Genomic DNA, 16,974 nt, shown 5'->3' with positions numbered 1-16,974 from the left:
TCTTAAATCCTGTGGAAAAAAAGGCGTTCATATGGAGTTTAGGATTTCCTGGGTCAGAAGTATCCCCGGTTCTTTCTGCTCCTGGCGCTGGCTTCCAAAAGTTCAGAAATGCACGAAGCTCAAAACAAACGTGGTTTTCCCTTTATTTCCATTTTGCTCTCCTTAGACATTTAAGGCATTATTTTTTTTTCTTATATCAGCTTGAATTTAATAGACATTCAGGAAACATTCATTCTGTTGTTTATTAATTTTTTTTTCACCCTAACTTGCCTGCTGGCACTCTTACAATGTGCACCTAGCAAAGAAACTTAGATGAATTGTTATACGCTAAAAAGTACATTTTTCAAAGGAGCGGAGGTGTTAGCTTTAGTTTCCTAGGCAAATTCTCATACAAGTAATTACATTCTGCCTGCTGCATTCCTCTGCCACTTCAATTGGATATGGTGTTCTTCCTCCATTTGGGCCCTACACTTTTGCATAGCATTATCGAGTACTGTTAAATATTTGTTGTCCACCATCCCAGCAGTCACTTCACTATAGAGGCACTGATTAAAGTCAGCCACTGGATGAGTGAAAATTAGTGGCATATTCTTGTGGTATTTGCCATCAAAAATACTTGTTAGTCTCAAGACGTGTAGAGTAAGATGCATTTTTAACCATGACTAGGTAGTACAATAACTGGTGACATAAATCAGCAACACAATTAGCTATGGCTGCTTTCAAACGAGGAATGTTTGATGGTGACTTTGGTACAGCAATATAAGAGGATCACCGTGAGCCGTCTGTACTGATACGTTCAAACTGTGACCACTGTTTTACAATGGAAGCTGACAAGTTATGTTGATGGATGAATTAGAGGGTGTTTGCTGTAAGGAGGGGAAGAAAATGATCAGAACCATCCAGCCCAGGGTAAAAATCTGGAGAGGGGGAGATGAGGGCTGCTCCCTTGGTGCGTTCACAGTAGGTACGAGCTGTTCACAGTGGTTGAAACAGCCCGGTACATGACCGCTGGCTAATTCCAGGGAACTTTTCCACTACTCCCTGATAATCACAGCATTTCACAGCTCCCTGCCAGAAGTAAGTCTTTCCCCCGACCCCATTTCAGTGCATTCATTCAGTAATGGCAGAATTGGGACCTGTGAAGCTAGTGTTAGACTGCTAATTTTAGCTTTTCTTTAATTTCAGCATGTTACAGAAAAAAATATCCCTTAATTTGCATAGTCCTTTTCCTGGCAACTCTCAGCCTTTAACGCATTGAGCGTAGCGAATCAAAACCACCGCTACTTTCTTCCCCTGAAATTATACCAGTTTATTTGGTTTCACCCACCCAGACTATTATATCCTAGAAGCTAACTCCGTATGTCACAGGGAGAGATGCCAGACCCAGTGATCATGTAGATGCTCTTGGGTCAAGACTACGGCTGCACTGCCTTCCAGAACCACCTGCTGGCCGGCTGCAGGAGGGCTGAGGTCAGCGCGGACCTGGGGAAAGCCACCCTCTGAAACCTAAAGTGTCATAACTTGGTGCCCAAACCACACCAAATTCCTATCTTGGAGAAGGAGGAGAGTTTTTGTGGGAAGGGAGGGAAGGCAAGGCAAGGCAAGAACATTTTATTCTGGGGCTGTAGTTATGGAGGAACTGCTGAATAAGTCAAGAATTTACAGCCCAGATGCAGGAAATTCAGCTAAACAAATCTAAATGTGACCTGACACAGATGTTGGAAAACTGAAATAATGAAGTATCTGACCTTATTCGGTGTGTTCCCTGTAGTGGAAATTTCTTTGGTAGCTCTGAAATGCAGTGGGCTGTTGGCACTTGGTTGAGCAGTACTGGCATGACTGGGAAGCAGTGGAAAAGCTCACATTGGAGTGAGAATTGTAGCCTTTCATCTCGTCTTTATTCCCCTACCAGTCTTCAGGTTTGTTTAATAGCTGGCTTGTTTTGTTTGATATCTGATGCTGTTATGTGCCCAGATTTATGTTTCATTGATGTAAATGGTTACTGTTGCTCCGTGCCAGGAAAGAAACAGCTGCAGCCATTGGCCTGCACTTCCATGACGGACTTGGGCAAGGGAAGAAAGTGAGGGTGCCTTTGGGGTAGAGGAAGGAAGGGACTCCAAGTCTGAACCATCCAAACTTTTAAAAGGAAACAGAATTTTGATGATTTTTGACAAAAAAAAAAATAAATTAATTGCCTCTAAAGTCTGTTTGCTACCAGTTCATCTACCAATGGTGGATGCTAACAGATACTCGAGCCCTCCTGATTGTTTTCCATTCTTTTTCTTTTTCTTTTTCCCTTAAGGACATCTCAGAATTCCTATTGTCCTTCTCAGCACACTAAAGGCTTCAGAAACCAACCTGAGCAACAGTTTTGAACACAGAACTGAGACAGAATGTTTTTCTTAAGTGCATATTCAATTCAGAAATGTTTATGATTTTTTTTGCTTAATCTATTTGATTTAGACACATTATCTATTCTACTACTTTGAACTGAGCAGAACAAATATTCTGCTACTTGGAACATTTTCGTGTACTTTGATAATGCAGGAAAAATACCGTAAAGACATTTTTTTGTTTGATTTTTTTAGTTGTGCTGTAACTCTTACACAGCAAACATTCTGAGTTTGTAAAGTTGCTAAGCTTGATCTGTGTGTCCCCAGTATTTTAGTATTCCTTGAAAGATGTTTGTACTAATGGATTTCACAATTACATTGCTTCACAATTGCTTTTTGTCTCATAAATCAAATGTCTTTTCAATTTTTCTCAATTGGGAGTTGTGGATTATAGAAATGTCCTGTGACTACCATTGTGACTCGCTAGACAAACACCTGGAAAATTATACTATTTGTTTTGTGAAGGAAGGTTATTTCAATCAGGAAGCCAAGGAACAGCTCTCATTTTTTGTTGTTTTTGCACTTAGTGCTGCTGAGAAGAACATTCACTTTTTTTGGGACCAAAAATGTAAGTACTGTTTTGTCTTTCTTAATGCTTATTTTGTCCATGGGCTTGGCCTGCTTTGGTTTGGTTGTATGTTTATGTGCATACAGATGGATGCTGGTAATCTCTTGTAAGATTTAAATTCAAGCAGGAGTAAGTCCTGTATCCTACAATTTTTTTTTTGTTTCCTTTTCAGAGAAAACCTGTAAATATGAGGTCTTTAGACCCTTATCATGGCCCTAAAAGCCCCTGAGGCTGTGGACCCCTCAGGCACTGGCCGGAGCAGCAGACCAGGAGGTTCCTTATTCTTTTGACGTTGCACCAGGAGTCAGATGTCCAGTCAGATGCACCAGATGTCAATAAAGGTGTGTGTAGAAAGTAGTAGAATAGGCAGTGGTTTCACAGAAGTACATGACATAAATCCGTAAAGACCCCATTCCTGCAAGAAGACAGTGGTGTGATCACTGGTGTGATTAGCAGAAAGGAACACAAAGCTGTTCCCCCAGTGACACCAGTAGAAGCCCAAAGTTATAGCTCTAGCTAGTCCGCAGGCATGAAGCTTGTGCCACTGCAGTGGGAGAGGATACTGGGCTGTTGGCTGGCACTCACAGGGTGCTGGGTACATCCCTGGCTCTGTTGCGGCTGTCAGCACATCAGGCCTGGTGAGGGGACATGAGGATGTTGGAGAGTGAGGGGAGATGCTGAGGTAGTACCTCTTGGAGCGGCTGGCCAGCCCCACCAGAAGAGGTTCTACCACGTGCTTTGCCCTCTGACAGTGCTGCAATGTGGGGGAAAAGGAAAATAAAAATGTAGCTGCTTTATCAGCAAAGAATTGAGAACCACTTGACCGGAGCTTGAGAGGGGGGAGAGAGAAAGAGGGAGAGAAGTATCTTAAGAAGGAACATCTGAGAATATTTTTCCTGTCAGTGTAACATTTCCTTTTTTGAGAGAGAAAACATCAAACCTGCAGGTTTCAGGAGCAAAGGAAAAGGCCGCTCTTGGCTTCCTGGTCAGGCTTGGGTATCCCGTTCCACATGTCCTCTCTGCTCGGCCTCCAGTCATCCCGCCGAGAGCCAGGAAGGGCAGAGCATGGCCAACAGGCCAGGTTTCCTCCCATGGCGGATGGCTTGCCGCGTTCATGCTTGCCTGGTGTGGGGCTGTTGCTTACGCCTGCTGAACTGCTCCATGTGTTTTGAAAGAATCATAGAATCATAAAATAGTTTGGTTTGGAAGGGAACTTTAAAGGTCATCTAGTCCAACCCCCCTGCAATGATCAGGGACATCTTGAACTAGATCAGGTTGCTCAGAGCCCCGTCCAACCTGACCTTGAATGTTTCCAGGGATGGGGCTTCGACCACCTCTCTGGGCAACCTGTTCTGGTGTTTTACCACCCTCTTCATAAAAAATTTCTTCCTTATATCGAGTCTGAATTTACCCTCTTTTAGTTTAAAACCATTACCGCTGATCCTGATACTACAGGCCCTATTAAAAAGCCTGCCTTCATCTTTCTTATAAGCCCTTTTTAAGTACTCAAAGGACACAATAAGGTCTCCTTGGAGCCTTTTCTCCAGGCTGAACAACCCCAGCTCTCTCAGTCTTTCTTCATAAGAGAGGTGCTCCAGCCCTCTGATCATTTTTGTGGCCCTCCGCTGGACCAGCTCCAACTGGCCCACATCTTTCCTGTGCTGAGGGCTCCAGAGCTGGACATAGTACTCCAGGTGGGGTCTCACCAGAGCAGAGTAGGGGGGCAGAATCACCTCCCTCGACCTGGTAGCCCTGCTGACATTTGTTTATCACCAGCAATGGGTATTTCCCCTTTGTACAAAGAAGGGAAAGATTCACTTGGAATTTTGAAAAAAAAGTCACAATTTCATCTTGCCCTCCCAGTGTCCCTCCTTGCCACTCGTACACTGCTGAGCCCACCATTTAATCACCTGCAGGGGAAGGGGGAGAAAGGGGATGCACGGGGTGAACTTGGCTAATACCAGAAAAGAAAGGTTTCTCTGTGCTCCACCAAAAAGGGATAAGAGAGAAAAGCCCATACAGTATGTCATGTTTTTTTCTTCTACTACGTTATAAAGGAGAATCTACATGCACTTTAAATCTAAACCAAATAGTGTATCTGATTCCTAATGTAATTCAATACTGAACAGATAAGAGACACGCAGTGCATGAGGGCATACTGTGTGTAACACTGATGGCTTGGTCATTCTTCAGGCATTAATGGGGCTCTGTAGGGATTTGGCCTGGACATTCTTCATTACATGGTATCCTAAGAGCTACTATTCCAGTGATATCTTCTGGGTGCCCATGAATGTTCCAGAAGCAGCAGTTTGTCTGCATAGACGCATGGCTAACGGGGTGCAGCGATATGGCTACTGGCTCAGGGGCGATGCTGAAGCTCTGCCGTGCTGCCCCTGCATTATGCTCAGCTTTCAAGAACTCATTTGACTGCCAGGTGTCACTGCACATGGGGGATGCAAGGCCAACCCATTCTGCTCACAGGGAGGGTTATGTGGGAGGTGTTAAGCACCATGGATTCACCGATTTTCTCAAGGCAAGAGGAGTCTTCTCCTGTCCTAACAAGCTTTCTGTAGAATAATACCCCAATATCATTGCACAAAGTTGCTCTTGCGTAGGCAGATCAAGACCATCACCTCCTTGTGCTTTGCTGAGGTCTGTGCTTTTCAGTGCATGCGAGCCATTACTTGTTTTCTGGAGACATGCCTTGTAGTGGAGCCATTTTTCCAAGAAATTATATTCCTTCTAAAATACACCTCACTGCAATCTAAAAAACCAGATGAGCCAAGGTTTTATTAGAAGTACTGACTATCAGATGAGACCTGAAAAAAAAAATGAATTGACTTGATAATAGAATGAAAATCTTGTGTTTTTTTTAAAAAATCAGTTTACAAAATGGAGACTGGGGGGTGGGAAGGGAGGGGAGAATTAAGTTTAGAACTTAAATCCTCCACGCTCAACAGCCTCATTTACAGGAAGAATACAACTAATCTCTTGTTTTTGTAGCACAAGGGCTTTATACAGGTAAACATGTTGAGAATGTTGCCTGTAGTGTTTGCCCAGCTAGACCATAAAGAATTCCTGTGAGCCGGGGGGAGCTAGTGCCATTGCACAGCCCCGCCGAGCTCTGCTTTCCTCCTGCCTCCATCTGCCCCCGTGCCAGGGAGGGAGACCACTGGAGTGGCACTATTCCTGTGAAGCCGTCCAGCACGTTTATTCTGAGTACAGACACAGCGCTCTTCCATTTTGCAATTACAGAAATAAGAATATCCTGCCGAGCTTTCTCGCTTTCCTCCCTTCCCCACTGCCACCGCTTGGTATGGCTGTAGGGAATATAAATGGAACAGGAAATTTGACCGCGTCCAGGATCAATGTCATTAAAGACACGTCTTGTTTTAAAATCTAATTTTATATAACTGCTCTGTTATATAATATGCTTTTGTTTGTCGTCTTGATTTTTATCGAGGTAGTGTACATTCCCCTGGACCTTTTCATGAAGGAATGTTTATACCTGTGGGCAAGCGCTAATGGCAGTGAAAGGCTTGCATTCATGGGAACAGCATTTAGCAATTCATGGTTGCCAAGGTAAGCAGCAAAGGCATGCCCTCTGCCACTCCACTGCCTCTAAAAGAAACAGTCTCTAAGGTAACAGGCTAGCACCCCTTGAGGCCAAAAATCTTTAGCTTTTTAGACAGAAAAACACATTAAATAATACCAAGAAAAGCATTTTTTTTGTCCAGGCATTTTTTCTTCACAACAGAGAAGGGGCTCAAAGTGTTCTATTTTTGGTTCCGCGCAGGAATTTAATTCAGATGCTGCCCAGTGCTTTGTGCACTCAACACCCCTTTGACAGTTTAGTTTCAGGGGCACATAGGACTAATGAGCCAAGGCATGACTGCAGTTGGAGGCTGGCGTCTCCCAGGCCTGTGACTGTTGTTCAAGTGAATAGGCAATTTCCCTGATTAGCTTGGAATTTGCAGCATTATCTGGATGGTTATTTGGCATGAGCCCTTTTTCCAGGATCACAGTCAATGTGGCAGATTGAGTCACCTGAAGAAAAGGTCCGCAGAGGCAGCGCTTGCTAGATCCTGCTTGTGACGGGACAGGAGAATGGGCTTCTCTTCTCGACTTCATCTTGCTCTGCAGCCGCTTGCCAACCTCTTTTATCTTGCTGTAGCAAAGGGGAGAAGAAGGTGAGTCACCACGTTTTCCCAGTGCAAGATTTTAATTAGGAGAAGAAACAAACGGTAGAAGGCTGTTTTTAAAACTGAGTTCTAACAAAGACTAAAATGCAACAGCTGGATCACCTTTCTGCTAATGTTGGTGCATCAGAGACCCATTGCATGCAGAAGACAACTTGTCTATGTCATCTGTAGGACACTTGTATGACTCTAACACCAGTACTGGTGTTAGATTTTGCTGGATGTGGGGAAAAGCAAAAGAAGCATTTTATAGAGTTTTTTTTTTTCCAAATGACTCAAGCTATTACAATTGCTTGACAGTTATAAAGTGTCAGTTCATGGGCTGCACCCAGGTAATACAGGACCTGCTGGTTGTAATATGTCTTTTTACATCTGATGGAGTTCCTGCAGTTCCTGGAGCCTTTACAAAGGTCTTAGAGCTCTTCATGAGAGGGGAGGTGCCTTCTGGAACACATTTGCAACTCGTTCAACAGACCTGATGCTGACATTAATTCATTTTTACTCAGAATAGAGGCAGACTGATAATCAGACCTTGCTGTATCTTCAGGTGTGCAACACGTGCCTCACATTTCAGTGAGTCTTTGGGAATAAACCTCTCATTATTGAACTGCCTTATAACAGTGCCGGGGGGATAAAGATTCGCCTACTTTCAGTCAGATAGAAAGGATTCTGCCCTGATTGCATTCAAAGAAATGACATACAACACTGACAATGTTTACTTTCACTTCATGTTCTACAGGCTAAAGTAATTATGGAGTAACTATGGACTTTCTAATGGTTTGAAGCATAATAATATAAAGAACATTAAACAAGGAAATGAATTAGTTACGTCATCTACCCTAGAAACACCCACAATGTGACAATTAGTTATCATGCAAAACACGCAAAGTCAAGGGCAAGTGAGGAAGTATCCAAACACCCTTTTTAAGGTCAGCCCCTTGTCATGTCCACGTTTTGACACAGCACACATTCGCGTGCTGTTATGCAAGAGATGTCCTGCTCCATTTGAGACACAGATTGGCTGGGGCTCACTAAATAAGAAACAATTAGGTATTAGCACATCTTGCTCTTTATTGACATCTCAGACGCACAAAAGGACTTAAATTTCACTTCAGGTAGGATGGAGACTTGTAGCTGTCAGACCAGTTTGTGAGAAATGGCCCTTCTTCTGGGACAGAGTCTGCAGGCAGCTGAGCAGCCAACGCAAAACATCCCTACACTTGCCTCAGTTCTGGGGGGTTCGCTGGCTTGTCTGAAGGTAATGGCCTCTTTCTGCTGTTTTGTAAGCTGAGCAGCCCCGTGCCCAAGTCCAGTGGGACTGGATGCTGCAAGCAATAGCTTAGCGTGCCTAGCACATGCCCACAGCACTGAGCTCAGCAGTCACAGCCACTTCCAGCTGAAACATGACCAAGTTGTGAAATGAGTCTGGTCGGGAAAACAAAAGCACTGAGTCTCTAAATTCTTGCGTGTTCTCAGGAACATCCCTATAGATTTGGCTGAAACATTTCATAACCGTTCACCTTGAGGAAGATATACAATATGCAAAAGTTCAGTTTGATACACTCATAATTAACAAAAAATAAGTTCTTGAAATGTGATGTTTCAGGCGACAGTAGTAATAGGGAGCAGTACTGGAGTAATCTATGAACTAGCAAATAATAAAAACTAGGGACTGATTTAAGAACAGCTTTTTAAGATGCTGGCTTCAGTTAACTTCCCTGAACTTAGTGTTGATATTTTTGTTGACTCCACAAAGAAGGTTAACATGAGAACTCTACTCTGTATCTATAATTGTGAAATATTATTTGATGTCTAAGTTATGATTATTAGCTGAACAGTCTGGAATCTTTTATTTATTTCTCTCTCTCTTTTTTTTTCCCAAAGAATCATTATGCTGTTCCTGTGAAAAGGCAGAGCCTTGGTAAAATTAAAGTAAAAACTGATTGCTCATACTTTGACAATGTGGTTTATAAAGCCTGTCTTTCAACAGATATAAAATACTTGCATTCCCATGTCAGAAAGATGAAAATATGTAACCGCCATTTGTTTAACAGCTCTTAGCTGCAGCTGGAAAATGTATTAGATTCATCTGACTTAATTACCATCACATTTGTCTTTCTCGCCAATTTGTATTTTTTGATCTTTACTTTTGCAGATCCTAAGGCACAGTGTACACATGCATTTGTATAGCATTTATATTCCAATGTACACATAAACTGACATCTGAGGGACTGATACAAAATTCAACAAGGTCACTAGAAAGACTCCTAGCTAAGCATCAGCCTACTTTCCTTGGAGCCCTAAGGAAGACTTTTCCTCATAATATATTTCCTAGATTTCAGTCGCTGCTCACAGAGTAGGTACAGGGACTGAATTAATGAGATTTTTTTCACGTTCGGGTTTTATTCAACCATTTAGCAAAAAGTTAACTGACGATGGAATTTCCAACAATCAGTGTGTTATACAAGAGATAGATATCATAGCTTTTAGAATGCTCTTCCTATAATATTTAAACTTACTCATTTTTGGTAGGTTTATTTTTGTCCCAAAATGTTGGCAACTTCACTTTAGTTTGTGTTTTCAGTTTGGAAACCTGTTGGAGAGCCCAGACTCTTACCCAAACCTTATCTGAATAAGTCAAATATCTTGATAATGCAAAATTGGATAAGTTGTTATTTGAATCTAAGACTTTCTCAACAGATTACCAATGGTTTTGGTCCCAGTTGGCACTACCACTGCTTCAGCTTTTCTTTTGTGATGTTGACATTTGTTTCTATGTCTATCCCAGCTCTAGAAGCACAAAAGTAAAAACATTTGTAAAAAAGACCAACCTAACATTTTTGGAATCAAGTCAAGCTTTGGGCAGTACTGATTCTAAGAGAAGGCAAAGATCTTTTATTTTGTTTGAACTACTTTGCCCATCTTCACCTCAGCATCTGCCAGGAAGCCTCAAGATATCAAGATGCAGACTTCTTACATGAACACAGGCAAATGTAGTGATGCCTAGTGATATATCCATTAGCAAAGGGAAAATCACGGTGAACTGTGTTATCAAGAATGGATTAATTGTATTTGCCAGATAGTAATAGATACTTAGGAAGAGGGAGAGAAGTCCTCTCGGACCAATGTATTTATGGTTAGACTGAAGTCTAACTTCTGAAGTGTTTCTCTAAAAATGCTGGTGTAGGCCGTGCTTTTTGTCTCCTTCTGGCTTAAAAAAAATTTAATCTTTACAGGTAAAATATTGTTTTTCTTTCAATCCCATGGGTCGTGTATCGTTGATAAGTAGAAGCTAGGTATCTTATCCTTGTGCACTCCCACTTACCCCACCACAAATAACACGCGTCATTGTTATAAATTATTTGCACCTTGTGATGCTTTCCTGGCATTTGGGTTTCTCAAGATCGCCCTCATTCTCTATATTAATGTCTTAGTGCAACTGGGACTGTTTTAGAGGTGATGATACATGAGCCAGGAAGAACTCTACCTTATTTTCAAACCAAGTAACAGCTCATTGACCTGACAGCTAAAACCACCAGCATCCTTTTGCTTTTAAACTGAGGAAAAGTGATGGGAAGTCACTGAAAGTCAGTAAATGTGAACCACTCTTAAATGCCAACCTGGCTTTAAATAGTGTTTTGACAACACACAGAAAGCTATTTATTTTGAGACTTACGGGACTTCTGCAGGAGTTGGTGCAAATACAATGAAAATTGTAATGTTTACATAATCTATAAATAAAACAGTAAAGAAACCCAAGTCCCACCAGGATCGCAAGTCAAAAAAGAGTAAGAATAAACAAGATCATTAATACACAGATTGGTTGATTTTTTTTGGCTTGATAAACAATGAAATTATTGATATACACATATCTGCAGATATGTATAAACATGCAAAACTCGGAGAAAATGAAAATGTTTATCAAGGCCCATTTCCCAAAATACTGCTTACGGGAAGCAGTCGAAGGTTTAACAGAAAGGAACTGATTTCTTGGATTTGTAACTAACGCTTTTTAAGAGAGTGAGTTAGATCCTAGAAAGACACTAAGGACACTCAGATAACGTATTACAGAGGTAAAATTAATCATAAAATACAGCCTAAAGCAGACAGAAATGCAGTTTGACACTGTGTGTGCAAAACTATCCACATCTACATGTGCATACTTGCTCACTCACCCAAAACATAAAATCTTCTCTAAAAAATAGTGACCTCATTACCATATATAGTAGAAAGATAACTCTTGACAAATTGGGGTGGAAAAATATCAACGTCAAGTGTCTGAGGGGACAGAGGGGAATTATATACTATGGTTCTTAAACTTCCTCGGGATTATTTTTTGACAGTTCATCCAAAATTAATGGAAATGCTTCTTGGTCCTTTGGGTTCAAAGCAAAAGTCTCTTTCTCTTCTTCCTCAGACTCTACTACCTATAAAAAGTCAACATTTCCATTTCTAATCTTCAAAGTAAATTATAACTGATGGAGAGGTAATTCAAGAAGCTTCATTAGCCTAATTTCCATAGACAGTATTAACTAAAGTCTATTTTTCTTGTAGACATACTAATATCTTTATAATAATGGTATAAATATATTCTTATTTTTGGCGAAATACACTGGTGAGGGTATCACCAGCCATAAAGATATAGAAAGGTTTGAAAAATGAAGATAATTTTCATAGAATTAATAAATTCTGCTCTGGGATTTGAGGAAGCTAAAGTTAATGACTCGGAGTCCTTAAAAGTTACTTACACTTCCCACAGTGTTGGCAGAGAAGGATAAAAATACATTTAAAAGTTACACACACAATCCCACTCCTCCAGTTTTCCACCACAGGGAATCACTGAGCTGACATTGAGCTGCATCGAATAATTTCCCTCTGTTTTAAACAGTGGGCACAATCACTGCTATTGGGGAAGCTATGGCTTTGTTCACCTAGATATTAGTTAAGGACTGTGGCCACTGACCTTCTGCCACTGTCTTCTTGCGACCACTTGTAATAGATTGCTATATGCATAAGTTAGAAATAATGAAGCTCCGTAAGGACCTATTTAACTCATCCTCCTGCAGTGTCCCAAGTACTCTTCCCTTTCTCAGCACTCCCACCTCCTCACGCTGTGCCAAACTCAAGGACGTGTTGCCTCTGTGGTCTTGGCGTGTGTCTGCCTGCATGCAAGCACCTCCACCCCAGGCTGGCAGAAGACAGTGTTGTCCGCATGTAGTGGGGCAAATGTAGTTTTGGCATCATACTAAGTGCGGGGATAGAAATATGCTTGAGGGGTGATATCGTATAAAAAAGATGGGTGGATGCCCCTCAGTTTGGGGTCAGATGAGCATATCAACCTGTTAACAGGAACTTCATTGCACTGATATGTAATGAATGTTGGAATAAAATGTATTAGGGAAGGTGTTGAGAGGACCAGTGCTACATAAAGGTAACCCACAGGTTCAGTGCTTTTCAAAGAATGGGGCTTGTTTAGCTGGTACAATGCAAAACAAATATGAATAAAAATATGGGATGCTTGTACGATGTCAGTGAAAAAAAAGAAAAGGTGAAAATTTAGGTTTATGTTAAGAGGAATGAGATTTGTAAGACGGTAAGGTAAGAGAGGGAGTTCTTTTACTCTGCTTGGCTCCTAGTTACACTAGTGAAAACAACTTTTAGCATGAGAGTTTGGAAGAGACCAGTAAAAAGGCCTAGATGAGGCTCAGATGAGGCTCTGAGCAATCTGATCTAGTTAAAGATGTCCCTGCTTACTGCAGGCGGGTTGGACTAGATGACCTTTAAAGATCCCTTCCAACCCAACACATTCTATGATTCTATGAGCGTTATAAGATTAGAAAACATGACGTAGAGGAGAGGGTAAAGGAACTGTGTTTGTTTAGTCAGAAACTAGAAGACCTAGAGGGGACATGTTAATATAATCTTCCAACATATAAAATATTATAGAAAGGACAACATACATTTGCTCTCCTTTTCTCCTTGGGAATGGGACAAGAAGAGAAACTAATCTACTTAATTTTTGGCAAAGAAAGAAATTAGACTTTAGTTGAAAGTGTCTAATTGGGTTATTGACGTAGTGGAACAGATGCTAAAGAAACTGTGGGGCACCCTTCACGCAAGGATTTCTAAGAGTAGTTGTAGACAAACATCTGCCAGGCATGAAGCTGTGTGTACTTAATCCTGCTTCGCTACTGGAAGACAGGCGGGGGGCTACCTTCTAGGCATTTTGGAAGACCTCCTTCTTCTACAGCTTAGGACAGCTTTAGCACAACATTTAGTATCCAGTAGATTATGTGCAAAGTAAGTTATGGACTAGATTTGTTAGATACTTTGAGTTGTTTTGTGGTTCTGAAACTGATTTTTTCCTTTCTGCTTCATCTTTGTAAGTGTTTACATACTTACATTGTGTATTGAATTAAGTAACCAGGGATACTCAGATTAAGAATTTACCCATTTTTTTTTATTAGTGCAGCTCTGTAATACCTGTAAGAGTTTACAATTTAACCTCTGTTTACCAGAAGTTCAAAAGCCAGAAAGAAACAGAATATGTGTTAGTTATTTTTCATTTAAAATCTTAAGTCTACGGCAATGAAAACTTTGTGTTGTACTCCTTTATGTTCTCTTTGTTAGTCATTTGGATTTTGTCAGGGAACAGAAAATAGCTAAAAATCCTCTTCTTGTAAAAGGTTCTAGCATTAAAATTGTTACTAGTATCCAAGTGTGTGTGGGAGTTCTCATTAAGTGCCTACAATTATTTAACTCAGAAATGGAAATATAAACCGTATCTTTGTCTATACGGTATCTGTAAGGCTGAAGATGACTTCCAGTCACTGAGAGCTGTGCAGAATGAGAACATTCTTCTGTGCTTGCTACTGGTATAATATGGTCAGCTTTAAGGAAGGCACACTGGGAAGGATTTGGAAAGGTGTATTTTGTTTTTCAGTGGACCACTAGTGCTTGGGTTGGTTAGATAAGAGACATAGAACCTGGAGGTGGCAGGCTGTATATGACTCACAGATTAGGCAGGAGTTAAGTTTGTGCATTCAAGAGAGTTGCTGCATTCGCAGACTTTCATAAGAATTGGTATTAAAGCACCTTTTCTTATTTAGGCTAATACCAATAGAGAAATGCAGCAGATGATGACAAGCTCTCTAATTAGCTTGAACTATTTGGCCGAGGAAGCTTACAAAGTGCTTGCCAGGTTTTATAAATCCTTATCAGTAAGTTTTCTAATATCAGCAAGGAAGACTCTTAACCATTAAATAAGGATTTTAGTTTTCTAGGCCTTATCAGCAAACACCTACTCCCGAGTAAGTGTTTAGGCTTTACACCTTAGTTGGTGATAAGTGACTTCCAAAATCCCTGTGTGACTGCCTACTGCCACGTGCATTGCAGTCAGGGGAGACTTACCTTCTGTTTTAATGGGCCCTGTACAAGGCTGATTTAAGGGGCCTCCAGAAACCCCTTCCTGGACACTGTTCCTCCAAATAATTTTTTGTACAAACCCCCAATGACTTTCTTATGAAGTATGTGCTTTGACCCAGATTGCGCAAATGTGGATGTCAATGGGACTGTTACCACTAACTTTGCTGAGCAGAGAGTCAGGCCCCTGGTGTTTTTGTAAATGTCAGGCCAAAACTAATGTGGCTGAGACAGCTGGAGGCCTGTCAGAGCATCGCTCCTGGGGTCTCAATCTCCTCTCACCGGAGGAGGTAGCTAGACTTGCTTGCCCAGTAGTAACCAAGATTGGAATGACCCTCCTGGGACAAAACAAAAACTAATGGGTGGAGGTCTTTGTCACACCAAGTTCTAATCAACTGCTATTTTAGGAGATGGAAAAAAGATATTTAAAAAGCCCATTACTTTTCATTTTTGTGTTGGTAAGAAGGAATGGAGCACAGGTAGCTGCTCTCTCTTCTGCACCATCTAACCTTTTGGAAACTATCAGAAATCATGCAGAGCCTCTCAGCAAATAGGTATGTGCTCAGCTGTCATTTGCACGACCACTTAAGGCTAATTAGGAGGAAAAGTTAAGAGAGCTAGAGGTTGGTTAGAAATGCCAGAGGCTATGGATACGTTCCACACTGTAACTCAGGTGCTCAGCATGTTTTTAGGCTCTGGACCTCTTTTCATTTTCTTCCATGGATAGCAGAATCCTTGACTGCCCTTTCGAATAAATCTAGTCTTCCCTGAGATGAAATCCGCAAATTATTCTGGAGGAAATTTACTCTCAGAAAACAGTAGTTTGGCTTGTTCAGCTCTATGCAGTTTTTCTGTGTTATTTTGGCAAACTCATGCTCTTGGGTACCCTCACACAGACTCATACCATGCTCCATGGTGCTCATTAATCTGGCATCATGCTATAAAGACATCACTGCAGCAGGCTAAAATGTTGTGAAAAGTCACAACATAAAATAATTATGTCTTAGGGCCACAGGGGCTTCCCGTGGGCTCCAGAGGAGAGAGCAGGTGAGGTGCTGCACAGTATAGCCATGAGCAGTATGGATGCAAGTCCCCCTGTGCTATCTGGTGCAGGATCGCTCCATGGGGGGAAACCTGTAGCAATGTGATTGTCACTGGTGCTGCAGAGATAAAATGGAGAGTTCCCAAAACAGGGAAGAAATAGAGTTATTTTTATGGATTCTCAGAAGAATGAGGAAGACCTAAGTCTTCTTCTAAGTAAAAAAATATTTACAATCTATGCAGACAATAAAAGGGATGATGGATGAAAAGCACACTAGTTGGATAAGAAGCTCATTCTACTTCTGCCAGTACTTCATTGTAATGTGCTTCAGCCAGGCCCCGAATAGTGATTTCTCTACCATAATTCCTGGATTCAATTACCAGTGAAATACATTTATTGCTGGTGGTTAGCATCCAGCCTTTGAAATGGTGCACTAAGTGCCTCGTTTTTATATTATTTAGTCAGATAAACTCATAATTTAACTTTGTTTTGCAAGTATTCTGACAGACAGAGGAATGCTCTTTTTATTTTGCTGTCCAGAGGTCAGGTGAGTCCCTTGCAGAACTTTTGGCATCCAAAAACTAAGAGTTAAATGCAGCATCTTTTCTCCTTGAGCAGGGTAATATGCAGTGAAGGCTCAGACCTCCTTCCTTCTCCGTATCCCAAATCCCTGGAGAGAGAAGAGGCAGAACGGTTCCTCAAACCAGCACGAGGCTTTGCTCCAGCGATGTTCTGTCAGTAAACTAGGAACAATTTTTCTTTCTGTTCTTCAACCTTCTTTGCAAAAAAAGACAAGGACCTGAGAGATGAAAGGTCTCGAACTGTAGACCAACTGTGTCCAGCACACAGCAGAGCCTCCTCAGCATGCCACCATCTGGGGTATGCCACCAACACTACAGGAAGCAACTGCTCGCAGGCCTGTGGGAAAATGGAAAATGTGCTACAAATGTGACAGCCCTTTTCAAGAATTTCTGCTTCCCAGAGTGCTTTGACAAGCATGGATCAGCACCAGCCGGTGCGTGCTGGGCAGTCTGGCCAGGAATGTTGGCAGAAATGTGGGCAAGTGCTATGTCAAATTTCTTCAATCCCATGCTTGGCCTTCTAGTGACCCATGGGGAAGTCATGTGGCGTGGTGGTCAATGAGATCTCCTCACAGCAGCCGTTTCCTCTGGAGGTTCGGGTGCTCGGCAGCCCGCATGTCCCAGACACATAGTCTTACAGCAACAGGGATTGGTTTGGACAGATTTGGTGCGTGCACTGAGTGTTTTATTGGCCCCTTGGGCTTTCTGAGCAACAGACGTATAGCAAAACAAAGGATCTGCTGCACATACAGAAGGAATCATATGCATT

At 41.7% G+C, this 16,974-nt stretch overlaps 1 protein-coding gene across 1 annotated transcript in view; it reads left to right on the top strand.

The window, feature by feature from the left end:
* LOC134513229 (uncharacterized) overlaps positions 1–16,377 on the top strand; it is a 45,522-nt gene extending 29,145 nt beyond the window's left edge. The window contains exon 5 of the mRNA XM_063329585.1: positions 16,243–16,377. Within this exon, the coding sequence (XP_063185655.1) occupies positions 16,243–16,247 (5 nt within the window). The 3' untranslated portion in view covers positions 16,248–16,377. The remainder of the gene's footprint in view (positions 1–16,242) is intronic.
* Positions 16,378–16,974: the final 597 nt, after the last annotated feature.

Source organism: Chroicocephalus ridibundus, chromosome 3, assembly GCF_963924245.1.
Source record: "Chroicocephalus ridibundus chromosome 3, bChrRid1.1, whole genome shotgun sequence".
Classification (NCBI taxonomy): Eukaryota; Metazoa; Chordata; class Aves; order Charadriiformes; family Laridae; genus Chroicocephalus; species Chroicocephalus ridibundus.
The sequence above is the reverse complement of the archived record's forward strand: the minus strand, read 5'-3'. Positions and strand labels throughout refer to the sequence as shown.